The 19,880-nt window shown below is 46.5% G+C and overlaps 1 protein-coding gene across 1 annotated transcript in view; it reads left to right on the plus strand.

Moving 5' to 3' along the window:
- The window catches only part of LOC126481729 (SEC14 domain and spectrin repeat-containing protein 1), a 163,557-nt gene that overhangs the window by 77,894 nt on the left and 65,783 nt on the right, over positions 1-19,880 (plus strand). The window contains exon 3 of the mRNA XM_050105682.1: positions 11,702-11,894. Coding sequence (XP_049961639.1) covers positions 11,702-11,894 — 193 coding nt within the window. The remainder of the gene's footprint in view (positions 1-11,701; positions 11,895-19,880) is intronic.

A 19,880-nucleotide genomic window follows, 5' to 3' on the forward strand; every position in this document is an offset into this window, starting at 1 on the left:
TATTAAACAACATGAAAAAAGACGTAAATTAGTTACAAACTACAGACTGGACACACTTTATTCAACTTGTAAACGTCACAGCGAGTATTCGGGTTTAGGTTATAACATGTTCGAGACGCCAGCCATCATTGGCGAATAGTGAAATTCTGCACCATCCGCCGCAGTGTCGAAACATCGATGCTGTCGATGACCTCCTGAATGGCTGTTTTTAGCTCAGCAACGGTTTTAGGGTTATTGCTGTACATCTTGTCTTTAATATAGCCCCGCAAAAAGGAGTCGATGTGTTCATATCCGGAGAACATGGCTGCCAATCGAGGTCCATGCGAGTGGTCTCTGGGTATCCCAAAGCCAGAATGCTGTCCCCGAAGTGCTCCTCCAGTCATCAAACACACTCCTGGTTCGATGGGGTCGAACTCCGTCTTGCATGAATCGCACTGTGTCGAAATCAGACTCACTTTGGATAATGGGGATAAAATCATCTTCCAAAACCTTCACGTACCGTTCGGTAGTCACCGTGCCGTGAAGGATTCAAATGGCTCTGAGCACTATGGGATTTAACATATAAGGTCATCAGTCCACTAGAACTTAGAACTACTTAAACCTAACTGACCGAAGGACATCACACACATCCATGCCCGAGATAGGATTCGAACCTGCGACCGTAGCCATCGCGCGGTTCCAAACTGAAGCGCCTAGAACCGCTCGGCCACCGCGGCGGGCCATACTTTAATGAACAAGGGTTGCAAGGAGTCTTGTTGCAACCCTTGTTCACAGTACGAGCAGCCCTTAGCGGCTCGCCATCTTACTTACAACTATTCATCACGTCGCCTTTCCGGCTTAGATCTTTTTTAATATGTGACTTGTAAGTACTGCATCTTTTCCCAGACAGTACAAACTATAATTTTATTAACGTATTATATACTTAATATGTTTTAGAATACTCAGTCTAATTCTGAAGACGATGCTCATAGTAGCGTCGAAACCTGGTCAATTTTGACTTAATATTTCTGACCGAGGGCTTATTTGTTCTAATATAATTCTGACACGGTCACTGAACCTTAGCAGCTATGTTCAAAGTTTTAACGTAACTTTATTTTTTCGAGATGACAATTTTTTATATCGTGGTGCTAGATGACACAACAGCTGGGGAATGAGTGGTATTTGTGTCAAAAATGAAAGTTTGTAGTATTAAAATCAGCTGGCGGGACTGGGTGTGTGTGTGGGCTGAGGCAGGACGGGAGTTAGAGCACGAGCGGCCGCCGGCAGGCAGTAGCAGGTCAGCTGCGCGGCATGCAGCGGCCGGCAGCCGGGTCAAGGGGAACGCGTGCGGCGTGCCTCGGTGCCGTGCACTGGGCAGCAGCGGCTGCCGCTCTGGCCGCCCGCTACCTGGCGCCCGGCGCGGCTGCCCTCGCGCCGCCTTTCACTGCTTGCTTGCTGGCGCTTGCGTAACGGACTGATAACCGGGGCCCACAGCGGCACGCATTGTCCTCGCCGTACCGCCGCTGCGGCTCCGCGCCTCCGAGACAAAGCGGTCAACCGTTCGGCCGCTCACGGCAGCTCTAGAGCGCCACCTTGCCGAAGAACTCGTTGTAAGGGACGTGTCCACCCACACGCAGTGGCCCATTTGCTCTTACACTGATGGTCATTAAAAGAGCTGCACCCTGGAGGAACTGACCGATCCACGGCAAACTGCGTAGGTATGTTGCACACCATCACCTACGCCAAGCATTAAGTCTGCACGGTCGCCACGTACTCGAGAAGCGTGACTGAGACTGTGACACTGTACCTGACTGTTGATATAACAGCGCCCCACACAGCAGTATCGGCGAATACGACGACAGGCATTGTCACTACTGGCCATTAAAATTCCTACACCACGAAGATGACGTGCTGCAGACGCGAAATTTAACCGACAGGAAGAAGATGCTGTGATATGCTAATGATTAGGTTTTCAGAGCATTCACACAAGGTTGGCGCCGGTGGCGACACCTACAACGTCCTGACATGAGAGAAGTTTCCAACCGATTTCTCATACACAAACAGCAGTTGACCGGCGCTGCCTGGTGAAACGTTGTTGTGATGCCTCGTCTAAGGAGCAGAAATGCGTACCATCACGTTTCCGACTTTTATAAAGGTCGGGTTGTAGCCTATTGCGATTGCGGTTTATCGTATTGCGACTTTGCTGCTCGTGTTGGTCGAGATCCAATGACTGTTGGCAGGACATGGAATCGGTGGGTTCAGGAGGGTAATAAGGAACGCCGTGCTGGATGCCAACGGCCTCGTATCACTAGCAGTCGAGATGACAGGCATCTTATCCGCATGCCTGTAACGGATCGTGCAGCCACGTCTCGATGCCTGAATCAACAGACGAAGACGTTTACAAGACAACAACCATCTGCACGAACAGTTCGACGACGTTTGCAGCAGCATGGACTATCAGCTCGGAGACCGTGGCTGCGGTTACACTTGACGCTGCATCACAGACAGGAGCGCCTGCGATGGTGTACTCGACTACGAACCTGGGTACACGAATGGCAAAACGTCATTTTTTTCGGATGAATCCAGGTTCTGTTTCTCAGCATCATGATGGTCGCATCCGTGTTTGCCGACATCGTGCTGAACGCACGTTGGAAGCGGCGTGATGGTATGGGGTGCCATTGGTTACACGTCTCGGTCACCTCTTGTTCGCATTGACGGCACTTTGAACACTGGACGTTACATTTCAGATGTGTTACGACACGTGGCTCTACCCTTCATTCGATCCCTGCGAAACCCTACATTTCACCAGGATAATGCACGACCGCATGTTGGAGGTCCTGTACGGGCCTTTCTGGATACAGAAAATGTTCGACTGCTGGTCTGGTCAGCACATTCTCCAGATCTCTCACCAATTGAAAACGTCTGGTCAATGGTGGCCCAGCAACTGGCTCGTCACAACATGCCAGTTACTACTCTTGATGAACTGTGGTATCGTGTTGAAGCTGCATGAGCAGCTGTACCTGTACACGCCATCCACGCTCTGTTTGACTCAATGCCCAAGCGTATCAAAGCCGTTATTACGGCCAGAGGTGGTTGTTCTGGGCACAGATTTCTCAGGATCTATGTACCCAAATTGCGTGAAAATGTAATCACATGTCAGTTCTAGTATAACATATTTGTCCAATGAATACCCGTTTACCATGTACATTTCTTCTTGGTGTAGCAATTTTAATGGCCAGTAGTGTAATTAGAGAGGGGACTGTGGGAGGCTGGGTGTCCCTGTGCTCATATTGCATGTCACATTCATCGTATGGACACGACCACTGTTGGTGGCAATAAACACAGAAGGCACGCATGGAGCATATGTGAGATCTCGACAGCTGACACACACCACTAGGAGGAAGCAGCAACGGTAACGACAGGGGCCATTCGGTTAGTTCGGTTAGCTGTCTTGCCTTCTTTGCAACGTTCTGTGAGCTCTAGTACCATCGGTACGCGGTTGCACGGCACAGGGCTTGCCGCACGCCGACCGTTATGACAACGGCCGCGCAGCACCGCACTAGACTAGCCTAGCGCCGGCAAGGAAGGACATGGGGCTCTGCAGACTGATAGCAGCCGACAACCACCAGGCCTGTGTCTGGAGGTGAAGTGGAGAGTGCCACGATGTGCGTTTTGCGCTCTCCATCACACGTTCCGCCAGCGATAGTGTGTGGTGCTCGTTCACTGTTAGTGTTCCTAATGAGCTTCGTGACATGCACAAAGTACATATAGAAGGTCCTGTAACCAGTGACTCTGCCCATGCCTGTACGTTATTTCATTAGAAAAACGCTTGACCTCATACCACTGCCCTCTCCCGAGAGTGTCTTGCAGCTGTGGATACTCTTCCAGGGCCTGCCGCGTCGCCCCATCTCTCTCAGATCGAGAACATGTCGGGTGCTGTGGAGAATGCCATCGAGAACTTTGTGTTTAGTAGCAGACGGCTTGGGATGAAGTATCACAGAACTACTTCAGAGACCTTTGGAACTCCATGCCTCTACGTCTGTACGTTTGTATTTACAACTCTGGGGGCCCAACCCCATACTAACATACATGTTTTGTGACCGTGTAGCTCAATAGTTCAAAGCGTACGATACCATTTACTTGCCTGCAAACAATGGTCACATTTCACCCTGGCTTTCTGCGTGCACCTCTTTTTTGTGATGATCAGTGTATTATTTGTGTTTCTTATTCTTTAATATGGATTATGATGGGCTGGTGATGGGTACACAACTGCAACTGAAGAAATAAGAAAAGTATATAGCTTGCCAACAACGATACGCTACAAAGAAGTAGTGACAAAAAATGGTTCAATTGGCTCTGAGCCCTATGAGACTTACCATCACCCGGCCGATGTGGCCGAGCAGTTCTAGGCGCTTCAGTCTGCAACCGCGCGACCGCTACGGTCGCAGGTTCGAATCCTGCCTCGGGCATGGATGTGTGTGATGTCCTTAGGTTAGTTAGGTTTAAGTAGTTCTGAGTTCTAGGGGTCTGATGACCTCAGATGATAAGTCCCATAGTGCTCAGAGCCATTTGAACCATTTTTTTGGACTTACCATCTGAGGTCATCAGTGCCCTTGACTTAGAACTACTTAAACCTAACCAACCTAAGGACATCACACACATCCATGAACGAGGCAGGATTCGAACCTGCGGCCGTAGCGGTCGTGCGGTTCCAGACTGAAGCGCCTAGAACCGCTCGGCCACACTGGCCGGCACAGCAGAAGGGTCAGAGTGAGTGCACAGAAAAATCCTCGTCGGCAACTGAAATGGTCAACGCCAAGTTCAATCCCGAGAAACTAAAGCGCAGGTAGACAATGAGAAGCAAGTTCACTAAAAAGAGCATAAAATCCCAGTATTCCTCCTTTGAAGCGTTATTACACGACAAAAGAAATAGCTCACGATTAAGTCTCTGTCTTTGAAGTGGGTGAGTTGCATGAGTCTGGTGGACTGTCAGCCACAGAAAACTGAATCACAACTACTAGAGTCAAAATACTGGTTCATGAGGAACTGATAATCTTAAACTACACACTAGAGATGGGCAAACTGAAACACGTAACTGTTTCGAAACAAATGAAACAGTACAATGTAATGTTTAGATACACTGTTTCGAAACAGTGAAACAGTTTGTGTTTTGTAATCTAATAAACCTACACATTTTATCATCTTGAATGTCTACTGTATAAGTATGTCCATAAAAACACAAATGAGGTGCGAGAGCGCTAATCATTTCGCAGAAAGTATGAAACTATCACTTGGGAGTCTTGGCAGTTTCGTATTTCCTGCAGCAAATGCGCTGCTTTCGTGTCGTGTCACTTTCATACTTTGTAATTGGCTGAGGACAGCCATAGCTGAAGACAGAAGAACCACCACGAACGGAACTGGAGGTGGGAGCAAACTGCAGAAACAACGAATATGCTACTGGGATTCCCACATTCCGTTAGTATGGGTAATATACCCATCCTGCTAATTTCCATGCACACAAAGAGAATCATTGTGGATAATAGGCACAGTGACTATAGACTCACAGATAACACCAAATAATTCGAATAAATAACAAAATATAACAGAAAAAATTTTGCCTTTCAAGGTGTTTCGAACAGTTACTATAAAGTCACCATGTTTCCCAGCCCTTCCCGTTCACCACTGCACTATCAGTGATATGTCAAACAGATTGCTTGCAATTATACCTAGATCAAATCTATGTATATATCTAATAACTGTCACTCTACGCCTTTTTTTATTCAGAATGTTGTATGCTTACTTACGTTTCTTAATACGATTACTGTACATGAAAAGAGAAGCGTATGTTATAAAAAAAATTGTAATTTAACCGAATGATTGTCACATATTTACTATTTTGAATGTGAATAGTATGCGTTGTTTCATTGTTTGATTAGTTTTTATAAAGCAGATGTTACGCCGTTTAGTAATAGGACAGTCAGCTAGAAACGAAGCTTTATTTTCGGATATCTTAAGCTTCATTCTATTGCTTGTCAAAAATATTTCGCCACTCTTGAAAGTGTTTCATTAAGTGTTATGTTGTGTTTCAGTGTCTGTGCCGAGCCCGAATCTCGTACGACACAGAGCGGAATGAAACATCACTGTTTCGATACAATTAGTCCGTTCCAAGCACAGGTGGACTGAAACAGCCTTATTTTGAAACAACGATACAGTTTCTGTGTCTGGCTCGAGATCGAATCTGGTGCGGTTATCCGAGACAGGGGCGGAATGAAACACCACTGTTTCGAAACAGTGAACCACAGCCGTTCCGAAACACTGAAACAGTTCCACGTATCGATACACTGTACCGAAACATAGAAGCAGTGGCCAAGTCTACTACACACACACTGCGTCACGTTCAAAACACCGAAGTCCCAGATGTCTGCACTGTAGAGGACAAGTCCTGGCGCAGCTGAAGGAAGCGAAATTCCCAGACAGGTACGCTGGCACTGGATGACAGGTCAGAGGATGATCCGGGAGAGCTTCTGACTGAGGATCCGCGGCAGTGGTTCGCGTAATGCCCGCAGAGCTCGTCTGTGGAGAACTGGTAGCTGTAGCTGCCCACTCACCTAAATCCTGTTGAGGCCCCACGATACAGTGAGACGTACTTTCAAGCACAGGATCCTGCAGGAGCTAGTAGGTCGGCACGGATAACGCTCTCGTGGAGTGACGCCACTGCCACCTGTTGGTGAGGCGTTCACTGGGAACCGAAGCGGTGGGGTTCGCCATTGTAGCCCCTGTGACTGCTGGCACAGACCACCCACAGCGCAGCACTGTTATGCTGGAGGGCTATCAACCCAGACATATCGTGTGGTGTAACCACATCAGCGCGTTCTGTACAGAGAATTTCTGGATGGATTAAGGATTTCTTAACAGGTAGCTTACAGTATGTTATTTTGGATGGAGGGTCATCGATAATTATAGAACTAACTTAAGGCATGGCAAAGAGAAGTGTATTGAAACTCCTCCTGTTCATGTTGTATGTTAATGACTTGCCATATAGTGCCGGCCGCTGGTGGCCGAGCGGTTCTGGCGCTACAGTCTGGAACCGCGCGACCGCTACGGTCGCAGGTTCGAATCCTGCCTCGGGCATGGATGTGTGTGTTGTCCTTAGGTTAGTTAGGTTTAAGTAGTTCTAAGTTCTAAGGGACTTATGACCTCAGCAGTTGAGTCCCATAGTGCTCAGAGCCATTTGAACTTGCCATATAGTGTTAATAGTAGCCTAAGACTTTCTTCAAATGACAGGGTTATCTATAATGAAGCGCTCTCTGAAGAAAGCTACTCAAATATACAGGCAGATGCTGAAAGGATTTCAGAGTCGTGCAAAGATAGGCAATTTGGTTTGTTCATAAACGTAAAATTGTGCATTTTACAATCATTATTGTGGTATCCTATGATTAAAATATCAATGAATCACAACTGGAAACAATCAACTCATTCAAATACGAAGGGTGCAACAATCTGTATGGGTAATAAATAAAATTATCGCATGGGCTAGAGATTAGCAGGTCGTAAACTTTGGTTCATTGGTAGAATACCAGAAAAATTCAACCCGTCTACAAAGGAGATTGCTTAGAGCACATATATGGGATCCATCCGTTGCTCACGTGTGTGCGAACGAGGTCAAATAAGACTAACATGCGATGCTGAACGTATACAAAGAGGGGCAGTAGAAATGTGTGTCCTTTAAATGTGCCCCCAGAAAAGGTGGAAAGATCCACTAACTGCCTTGTTTAAACTCTGCAACTTACCCAGAAGATAAAAGAGCCGAAGGCTCTTATGTAGTGCTGGAATGCCAGTTTTTTACAGTCAGAAGTGGTCATCATTTATTTTGTTTTCTGTCGGATGTAATGAAAAATTTGTGCTTAGCAGCGAGTATTCAGAAAGTGCAGTGGAATGCGTAAAATCGAATTGAAAAGAGCGAAGTTAAAATGATATATGGTGTTTGACAAATCATACTTTGAAACAGATATAAAATAAAATGTTGTCCATTCCTGTGGACCAACATATGGCGCATGTAATTTACATAAGATGCGTAGTCATACTACTTAAAAGACGAGTATTATGCAAGTATATAGCTGTCACGATCTACGCATAGATTCTCTCACAGCTAGCATTACATGCACGTGTCCTCCACAGGTGACTTAAAAACATGAAAATGATCTTCTTTGTAATTATGATTCTTCATGCCATTATCATTACTGCCAAGTGGAATATATATATCCACTCTAAAATTGTAATACTTCAATAGAACATAGTATGCATAGTATAATAACTTACGTAATAACAAACAAAAAACTATTTAAGGTGACAATGGTAACATGATTTTTCATATTAGGGCAGACAATGCATAGAAAAAGAAGTAAAGCGGGATTTAAATGTTTGAATAACTGTAGCTAATGTGGTATGCGTGTGTAAGAAGGCATATCGCAGAATGTTACGTTGACCATTGGTGATGTGCTTCTTCCGGCAGCAGGATGTTCTTTTTACTTAGCTGTCCATTTGCATGGCGGAGGCGACGCGGTTTGGACAGGGCGAGACCGCTGCACTGCGGGCGTATAGAGCGTTTGTGATGGACGAGGACTCTCAGGGTGCAGGTAGGCCGTGGCTAAAAGAGCAGCTAGTTTCCAGGAATACCAGGTGCGGGTTACAGAGATCTTTATGTGGGCGCAAATTTACTGGGGACACTTTTCATGTATCCACAGAAATCCTCACAGGTTTATAATGTTACTTATAATCCGTCTTGACTGCAAAAGTTTTTTTATTCGTACGACCGGTTTCGGTTCATTCAGAACCATCTTCAGATCTGATATTTCAGCTACAGGAGTAACCCGTCCAAATCCTTTCACATGCTGCGTCACAATCAAGACGCATTATAAGTAACATTATACAATCACTGGTTGCTGCTATCCCATCAGACATTATGTCTGTTTTTGCTCACAGGTTTGTTTGACCCTCAAGAGAGCATCACAGAGACTCTGGAAAATGCGAAGTGGCAGACGTCTGAACGCAAGCTGTTCCGCTAAAGTCTGCTTACAAAGTTTCAGTCATGAATCTAGGAATACACTATAGACCCCTGCACGTCACTTCAGTAGGGACCACAGAGGCAATGTTAGACTAATTACAGTGCACACAGAACCAGTTACAGAGAGCGGCACTTAAATCCGAACAGACGTAAGGAGAGGTAGCTATCAAAAGTAACGTTACTCGGTGTAGCCTCCTTCAGCCGCAATGGCCGCCTCCAATCTTGCCCTGAAGCGATCGCACGCGCTCTTTAAAACAGTGCTGTCCATATTCGCGATTGCTGCTTGGATAGCGGTCCGTAGAGATGCGAAATGGTTCAAATGGCTCTGAGCACTATGGGACTTAACATCTGAGGTCATCAGTCCCCTAGAACTTAGAACTACGTAAACCTAACTAACCTAAGGACATCACACACATCCATGCCCGAGGTAGGATTCAAACCAGCGACAGTAGAGAGATGCGAAATAAGGGTCCATCTTCCTACTGATCACTCTTTCGACTACGATCCAAACACAGTAGTCAAAGGAGTTAAATACGGGCTATTTGGGGGCCAGAACTCCTTTCACCAGAACACGTCAACGTTATCCGAGAGCCAGTTTTAAACTAAATGGCTCGTATGAGGTCCTCCTCTGCCATCCGAGGCATTGTTGGTTCGCTGACATTCAATACTGACGCCAATTTCCTTAGTGATTGCCCCGGGTCCTCCGAAATCAGTGTCTGAGCCTTTTCGATAACTGCCGCAGTTCGCGACTCGCTTTTCCTCGAATGAAATTTCCTAGCCGGGTTAGCGGAACCTTCTCCAGACTTCTCCGAAGTATCATACTTACCCACAATTTCGTAAACAGTTGATCTCGGGTACCCGAAGAATCGAACTATTTCAGTGGGCAGCTCTATGGTTGTAAACTTTTCCGTAACATCTCGACCGTTTTGAGGTTCTGAATGTTTAGCAGATGCCTATGGATTTCACAAACTCCAATCGCGATCTCCGGCGCAACTACGCTATGGCGGGAAACTCAAAATGAAATACACTACTAGCCATTAAAATTGCTACACCACGAAGATCACTTGCTACGGACGTGAAATTTAACCGACAGGAAGAAGATGATGTGATATGCAAATGATTAGCTTTTCAGAGCATTCACACAAGGTTGGCGCCGGTGGCGACACCTACAACGTGCTGACATGAGGAAAGTTTCCAACCGATTTCTCATACACAAACAACCGTTGACCAGCGTTGCCTGGTGAAACGTTGTTGTGATGCCTCGTGTAAGGAGGAGAAATGCGTACCATCACGTTTCCGACTTTGATAAAGGTCGGATTGTAGCCTATCGCGATTGCGGTTTATCGTATCGCGACATTGCTGCTCGCCTTGGTCGAGATCCAATGACTGTTAGGAGAATATGGAATCGGTGGTTTCAGGAGGGTAATACGGAACGCCGTGCTGGATCCCAACGGCCGTCGAGATGACAGGCATCTTATTCTCATGGCTGTAACGGATCGTGTAGCCACGTCTCGATCCCTGAGTCAACAGATAGGCACGTTTGCAAGACAGCAACCATCTGCACGAACAGTCGACGACGTTTGCAGCAGCATGGACTATCAGCTCGGAGACCGTGGCTGCGGTTACCCTAGACGCTGCATCACAGACAGGAGCGCCTGCGATGGTGTACTCAACGACGAACTTGGGTGCACGAATGGCAAAACGTCATTTTTTCGGATGAATCCAGGCTCTGTTTACAGCATCATGATGGTCGCATCCGTGTTTGGCGACATCGCGGTAAATGCACATCGGAAGCGTGTATTCGTCATCACCATACTGGCGTATCGCCCGGCCTGATGGTAAGGTGTGCAATTGGTTACACGTCTCGGTCACCTCTTGTTCGCATTGACGGCACTTTGAACAGTGGACGTTACATTTCAGATGTGTTACGAACCGTGGCTCTACCCTTCATTCGATCCCTGCGAAACCCTACATTTCAGCAGTATAATGCACGATCGCATGTTGCAGGTCCTGTACGGGCTTTTGTGGCTGCAGAAAATGTTCGACTACTGCCCTGGCCAGCACATTCTCCAGATCTCTCACCAATTAAAAACGTCTGATCAATGGTGGCCGAGCAACTGGCTCGTCACAATACGCCGGTCACTACTCTTGATGAACTGTGGTATCGTGTTGAAGCTGCATGGGCATCTGTACATGTACACGCCATCCGAGCTCTGTTTGACTCGATGCCCAGGCGTATCAAGGCCGTTGTTACGGCCAGAGGTGATTGTTCTGGGTACTGATTTCTCAGGATCTATGCACCCAAATTGCGTGAAAATGTAATCACATGTCAGTTCTAGTATAATATATTTGTCCAATGAATACCCGTTTACCATGTACATTTCTTCTTGGTGTATCAATTTTAATGGCCATTAGTGTATGTCAGGATTTAGGCGCCGCACCCTGTATGCAGTCATTCTTTCCGTGTTCAGTAGGTGCATGAAACAGGAAGAAATCTTAATGACTGGTACAGTGTGAAGTTCCCTTTTTCATGAACTTCGCAGTGGTTTGTAGAGCATAGTTGTAGATGTTGCTGTAGAATGAGTACCGCTCAGAAGTGTGCTAGGGATGTGTAGACGTAGTGCTGCAGCTAACAGCGCGCCATTTCTGTGCCGTCAGCGCGCGGAGACGCTGTGGGCGGAGGCGGAGGAGCTGTCGGCGTCGCTGGACGCGCTGTCGCGACGCCTGGAGGCGGCCGCCGCGGCGGTGGCGTCGGGCGGCGACGGGGGCGTCAGCGGCGCCGCCGCCCTCGCCCACTTCCGGGACGCCTTCGACGGCCTGCTGGACGACGCCGAGCGCACTCTGCAGGCCGGTACGGTAACTACGTCACACGCCGCCGTAGCTCAGAGACACACCCGCACCCACATCACGACTACTGTGCACTCGACCTTCTTAACGGGAAATCACCTCCCCCTGTCTTTTGCGAAGCCTTACCACTGTGATCCGAGCCTTCATATGTTTCTATGTCTGTCGATAAGTTGTTTTCCCCTTTGAGTGTCCTTACTGGTCTCTATTTGAAACACAGGAAAAAGTTACATTACTATGTAAATCGTACAATAACGTGCCATTCCCCCAGTAGGAATGGGAAACTGATAGTGTTGTCGTGCTTCACCCTCGTGTCTTGATTACAAATGTCAGTTCTATGGCGTTCTACATTATCGTACAGGATGCCGACTGTTCACCTAAATCTGTACAGAAGGTACAGTATTTTGGCTAGCTGGAGGAATTGTGCCATTGTAAAATCTCAGGTAGATGCAAATCTGGGTTGAGAACTCAATTTTGCACCCTGCGTAGGCGACCACGTCTCGTCAAATGACTGCTGCATACTCCACAACTAGGTGCAGTCGTGTCTTGTATGGAACAGCTCCAAGGTCCTGTGGGAATATGGAGGCCAGTTTTAGCAGTGAGTAGAGCAGGTGCAGCTTACATAACTCCTTTACTCTTCAGTTCTTCGACATGTTTGTGCTATTTTAAATGCCTGCTGAGAGTTGCACTTATCTAATTGGTTGTGTGTCCCCAAAGCACAGATCCATCCAGGATGTCTGTCTCCCTCAAGTCGACGAGGACTGCACATCCCGTTATGACAAGTGATTGGTTCTTCACTGCATCAAATGCCAAGCTACTTTTTATGATACCTCCTCATCGCAGGCAGACTCTCTGTGCACTGTATAAGCTGGACGCTCGCGCTGCATGTAAATAGCGCACAAATACGTCACAACACGCTTCCATTGACTATATGACATGTCAACTTTGTACAGATTATACAGCAGGGGACTGAGTACCATACCGAGTGGGACGCCCACTAACAACCAGCGTTCTGAGAACAGATCATCCTGTGTCCTGACATGGAACGTTCTGCATTCCAAGCAGAGTTTCACAACACGTACTTGCCATGCTGCAGTCCCCTGCAGAAAGTGTTTGTACCAGACACCATCGTGACACACAGAGTCAAACATCCAGTACTACCACTCCGAAGTACTTTTAACGCTCAGGTGCTTCCATTACGTCTTCCACAAGTTTCACGACTTGGTAGTTATTGTGGCATGTCCTATTCTGAAGCCAAACTACTCCTCGGAGAGCCAATGCTCAGTTTTCACATAGCTAAGAAGTCTTCTGTGCTATGGACGGTGGAGAATCTTTTGCACTGCAGGCGAAGACTGATAACTTATCATCTAATGAATACCCTTAGCAGCCTTAGGTATGGCCACTACCTCAGTGTACTTCCGAGCCAGGGAAGATTCTGGAATAACATTAACTTGAGAGTAGGTTCAATGAAAATATATAATAGTGCATGTCACACTGGAAGCCTGCCCAGTTTCCAACAGTTTCACAAGTCCCTCTTCCCCCAGCCGCAAGCAGCCAATGGGAGTTCACCTGGGTCTGGGGGCCTTCCCGTGGAAAGTGTGCCTTCTCACGAAAAGCGCACGCGCGCGTTTGTGTGTGTGTGTATGCTATAGTGCATGTCGAACATGCTGGAAGGCCGACTGCGTTTAATGTTCCGTCGACAACAAGGTCATTAGAGACGGAGCACAAGCTCGGATTGAGTCAAGAAAGGGGAAGGAAATCGGCAGCGTCCTTTCAAAGGAACCATCCCGGCATTTGTCTTGAGCGATTTAGGGAAACCTAAATCTGGATGGCCATACATATGTTTGAACTGCCGTCCTCCTGAATGCCAGTCCAGTGTGTTAAGCGCTGCGCCACCCCACTCGGTGAACATGATGCATGAGCACAGTAGCCAGTCTTTGCCTTTCCCATTTGAGGCACTCAGTCGAAATAAAATAACATTGTAGTATAAGCTAGTCTCACCTAATAAGGTAATCCTTCAGAACATTGTAATATAAGCTAGTCTCATCTATTAAGGTAATCCTTCAGTATTAACCGGAACCACATCACAATTGTGTGCCATAATCTTATAGAAATTTTTAAATGACTCATTATTCACCATTGACTATAACATTTATTACAATATCCACTACTGCAGTTTTGATCTTAGGTTATTTCAAGTGATTGCAGGTGATGGAAATACAGCAGCAATCGACATTAATAAAGAGAATTTAAAAAAATGAGCCTCTATGGCATATGTCATGCTTTGTCACATACGCCATTGCCATGTGACAGATAGGATGAAAACTCATGAAACTAAATTCGTCCTTACAGCACATGTCAGATTGTAACAAACTTCGTCACATTAAAGCGAAATTGTAGCAGTTGCCTCTGTTACAGCAAATTGTAATAAATTAGCCTACGTTACAGAAAAATTGTAACAAATCGCCCCGTATGTCACAAATCTGTGGGACAATGATGATCAGTTGATATGATGTCTGCAATTACCCTGAACTATTATTGTGGGGCAGTGATGGTGAGTTGACATGGTGACTTCCATTACCCCAGATACTTACTGTGGAGCAGTGATGGTCAGTTGAAATACGGTGAATGCCACTACCGATATACTTTTGTGGAGTAATAGTTATCAACTGACATAAAGCAACTGCCACTGACCTGTGTACTATTGGTGAAATGATATATATATATATATATATATTGTAATGGAATATTTAATACGCCGTAATCCTTGAATGAGACGACAGATGGACACATCATATTATTCTTACAGTTTGCTTTCGTACAATCAATATTTCCTTTCTGACTGATTTATTCCAGAAAATTATTTCATTGCACATTATTTAGTGGAACTATGCATAATATGTGAGGATGTTAATTCGTTTGTTTCCAGGACTAGCAATCACACTACAGGAAACGTAGTTGAACTTATTTGTTTGATCAGCTCAACAACATGCGTCTTCCATTTCAAGTTTTGATCACTATGTAAAGTTATCTGAAATCCGTGCATGTGCTACATCAATTGTTGGGATGACTCTGTGAGTTATACAGAACTGAATACAGTGTATTTTCTCACGGTTTATCGAGAGTTGGTTTTCAGGAAATAACACTGAAAAATATCAGTAGCAATCTGTTCTGTTGCTTCCTCTGTAATGGAATTTATTGTAACATAACTATTGAGCGCAAAAAGTAGTAATTCTTCTTGATGAACGTTAAGTGGAAGATCATTCACATATATAAGGAATAGAAGTGGACGCAAAACTGAAACCTGTGGAACTCCCTTTGTGATTTCTCCTCTCACTAAAATTTGCTGCACTTCCGCCATTATTTGAATTATTCATCACAACTCTTCGCATTCTGTTTGTTAAGTATGATTCAAACTAGCTGTGTGTAAAGCCATTAACACCATAAAACTTCAGTTTTCTTAAGACAGCAAAGTGATCTTCACAAACAAACGCCTTGCAGAGATCACAAAAAATACCGAGAGTCCCCAGTAGAGACGTGGAGTATCGAATAGGGCAGAGCAGAGAGTAACAACCAGGGCCGGCGCACAGTTCCCCAGAAAGCAAGAGGCGGCCGGCAGCGCCCGTCCTTGCGCTCCTCGGCCGTTCCTGGCCGAGCAAAAAAGCTGTCGCCAGCGTGGAGTGGAGCAGCCGGCTTGCCCGCCTTTGTGCCTCCGGCGCGCTGTCCGCTAGCTGCTCCTGCCTACCGCTGTGGTGCGATCGTTGCTCTAATCGCCGCTGTTGTCTCCCACGTCGTGGTTATATGATTACCCACGTCTGAGCCAATGGAAATGTTACGCGCTACATTATAACTGTGCCCCGAATGCAATAACTTTGCTGTGTAAGGTACGACAAGGAAATCACCTCTAAAAGAGCAGCTGCCGCCCTCTCCGTGAAAAGTTGCAGCTTAGATATCAAAATTAATTGGCCACTTATATGCATTAATTGTAAACTGCCGAAGCACCTAGTCACTTCACGGAACTATGTTTCACTTCTGCCTTAGTCGAATGAAGTGCGCCGTTGAAAGCACGTTTACTTGAGTAAATCGTAAAGCTGCAAGTAAGGGGTGGTAAGCTGCGTCGAAAACCGAAACCGGTACAAAAGACGCGCAGTTTTGCCGTCAGGTAGAGGGATACCCTACAGTCCCGACAGCCCGGCGCCAAGGGCCCCGAACACGATCTCCGCCTATGCCATCGGTACTACTTGGCGACGTTTTGCCAACTATAGGGCAAGTTCGCCATTGGCTTATACTACGGAAGAGTCGTGGCTGGTTGTTTCCGGTCAACAGGTCACCCCCAGCTTGTCTTGGTACTCGAAGCCAGCTGGTGGTGCACTTAATCAACGGAAAAATTCGAAAGGCGAACCTATAAAAGCGCTAACATCCCATTGTTCTCTCTCAGTTATTCGTACTTCCTAGTTGAGTTACGTGGCCGCCCACAGTCCGTCTCCACCACCATCAGTGCATCGACATGTGAGCAGCTTCCATGAGGCGAGTCATCGCGTCATTACTGTCCTTTGCGGCACACTACATTCCACCTCGGGCTAGGCCTTTCTTAAAATGAGTGACTAACAGCAACTGTATAGTGTGCTGCATCTCTTTTTTCCTGTACAATGTACATGGCCCAGTCACATTAATGTGACTACTGCCTATGTTCGACGTCAACGTGCAGTAACCACTAACAGACGGCATGTGGCAGCACTAACAGCGGAGGGTATACAAAGCGCGCCGAGGAAAGTGGAGAACATTGCAGGCTCTGTCGCAATCCGGAAACAGAGGGATTTATGTGACGTCCAAAAGGGCATGATCAGTGGTTTTCACCCCAGTGGTGGAAGCAATCCCGGAGAGTCCGCTCAGGGACTGATTGATGAGTTGCCTTCAACATCATATCATCCCCATCAACACGCAAGTCGCCGAAGTGGCATCAACAAAAAAGACTTTCACCAGGCGACAGGTCTACCCAACTGGGGGCCCTACCCACACGACATTTCATTTCATGGTCTAGTAAATAATGTATTCATGGTATAGTAAATAATGTTGGAGACTCCGTGAGGCTACTCGCCGACGATGCCGTTGTCTATAGAAAGGTAGCGACGCCAGAAGTCTGGAGCGACGTGCACGGAGAGCTCCAGACGACTGACGACCCGAGCAACGCGAACCCCAGTAAATGTTTGGTATTGCGCCTAAACATGAGGGGCGTCCAGTACTGTTCGATTACACCACTGGCGACAAATCATTGAAAACGATAGCTGCCGTAAAATACCTGGGCTTACGGTGTGACCACATAAAACTAATTGTATGGAAACCGTCTGCCAGGCTGATATTCATTGAGAGACTCTTAACGAAATGTAATTCATCCCTGAAAGAAGTGACGTACGGAACACGATTATTGTGTGCCGCTCAACAGTCAGGAACACTTACCAACTAATAGACGACAAACAGAAGATCCAACAAAGATGATGATGTTTGGTTTGTGGGGCACTCAACTACGCTCAATCTCGCCACTTTCATGAATGATGATGAAATGATGAGGACAACACAAACACCCAGTCATCTCGAGGCAGGGGCAACTCCCTGACCCCACCGGTAATCGAATCCGGGAACTCGTGCTCTGGAAGCGAGTACGCTACCGCGAGACCACGAGCTGTGGACTCCAACGAAGAGCCACGCGTTTTTACATCAACATAAATACACCGGAAACCAAAGTACGGTGCGTGGCGGAGGGTACCATGTAGCACGACTGGTCATTTCTGTTTCTGTTTCACTCGCGAATAGAGGGAAAAACGACTGTCTACATACCTCCGTACGAGCCTTAATTTCTAACATTTTATCTCCTTTATCCTCACGCGAAACTTCCGTTGGCGGCAGCAGAATCGTTCTGCAGTCGCTCTCAAATCCGAGTTCTCCATATCTGCGCGATAGTGCCTTCCCTACCGGTAACAAATCTAGCAGCACGCCTCTGAATTGCTTCGTTTGTCTTCCTTTAATCCCACCTGGTGCTTCCCCCAAACATTCGAACACTACTCAAACTATCGGTTCCACTAGAGCTCTGTACACCGTCTCCTTTATGGACGAGCTATGCTTTTCCAAAATTCTCCCAGTAAAACGAAGACGAGCATTCACCTTCCCTACTACAGTTCTTACATGCACGTTCCATTTCATATCGCTTTCCAGCGTTACACCTAGATACAGTATTTAATCAATATGATTGCATCAAATACCACATTACTAATACCGTCCGTGCGACCGCTGCGGTCGCAGGTTCGAACCCTGCCTCGGGCATGGATGTGTGTGATGTCCTTAGGTTAGTTAGGTTTAAGTAGTTCTAAGTTCTAGAGGACTGATGACCTCAGAAGTTAAGTGCTCAGAGCCATTTGAACCATATGAACTAATGCCGTATTCGAATGTTACGGGGCTGTTTTTCCTGCTCACCCCAATTAATTTACATTCTTCTACATTTAGCGCAAGCTGCCATTCATCACACCAAACAGAAATTTTATCTAAGTCATATTGTACAGGGTGTTTCAAAAATGACCGGTATATTTGAAACGGCAATAAAAACTAAACGAGCAGCGATAGAAATACACCGTTTGTTGCAATATGCTTGGGACAACAGTACATTTTCAGGCGGACAAACTTTCGAAATTACAGTAGTTACAATTTTCAACAACAGATGGCGCTGCAAGTGATGTGAAAGATATAGAAGACAACGCAGTCTGTGGGTGCGCCATTCTGTACGTCGTCTTTCTGCTGTAAGTGTGTGCTGTTCACAACGTGCAAGTGTGCTGTAGACAACATGGTTTATTCCTTAGAACAGAGGATTTTTCTGGTGTTGGAATTCCACCGCCTAGAACACAGTGTTTTTGCAACAAGACGAAGTTTTCAACGGAGGTTTAATGTAACCAAAGGACCGAAAAGCGATACAATAAAGGGTCTGTTTGAAAAATTTCAACGGACTGGGAACGTGACGAATGAACGTGCTGGAAAGGTAGGGCGACCGCGTACGGCAACCACAGAGGGCAACGCGCAGCTAGTGCAGCAGGTGATCCAACAGCGGCCTCGGGTTTCCGTTCGCCTGTTGCAGCTGCGGTCCAAATGACGCCAACGTCCACGTATCGTCTCATGCGCCAGAGTTTACACCTCTATCCATACAAAATTCAAACGCGGCAACCCCTCAGCGCCGCTACCATTGCTGCACGAGAGACATTCGCTAACGATATAGTGCACTGGATTGATGACGGTGATATGCATGTGGGCAGCATTTGGTTTACTGACGAAGCTTTTTTTACCTGGACGGCTTCGTCAATAAACAGAACTGGCGCATATGGGGAACCGAAAAGCCCCGTGTTGCAGTCCCATCGTCCCTGCATCCTCAATAAGTACTGGTCTGGGCCGCCATTTCTTCCAAAGGAAACATTGGCCCATTTTTCAGATCCGAAACGATTACTGCATCACGCTATCTGGACATTCTTCGTGAATTTGTGGCAGTACAAACTGCCTTAGACGACACTGCGAACACCTCGTGGTTTATGCAAGATGGTGCCCGGCCACATCGCACGGCCGACGTCTTTAATTTCCTGAATGAATATTTCGATGATCGTGTGATTGCTTTGGGCTATCCGAAACATACAGGAGGCGGCGTGGATTGGCCTCCCTATTCGCCAGACATGAACCCCTGTGACTTCTTTCTGTGGGGACACTTGAAAGGCCAGGTGTACCGCCAGAATCCAGAAACAATTGAACAGCTGAAGTAGTACATCTCATCTGCATAAGAAGCCATTCCGCCAGACACGTTGTCAAAGGTTTCGGGTAATTTCATTCAGAGACTACGCCATATTATTGCTACGCATGGTGGATATGTGGAAAATATCGTACTATAGAGTTTCCCACACCGCAGCGCCATCTGTTGTTGAAAATTGTAACTACTGTAATTTCGAAAGTTTGTCTGCCTGAAAAT

The sequence above is a fragment of the Schistocerca serialis genome, chromosome 5 (genome assembly GCF_023864345.2).
Source record: "Schistocerca serialis cubense isolate TAMUIC-IGC-003099 chromosome 5, iqSchSeri2.2, whole genome shotgun sequence".
Taxonomy (NCBI): domain Eukaryota; kingdom Metazoa; phylum Arthropoda; class Insecta; order Orthoptera; family Acrididae; genus Schistocerca; species Schistocerca serialis.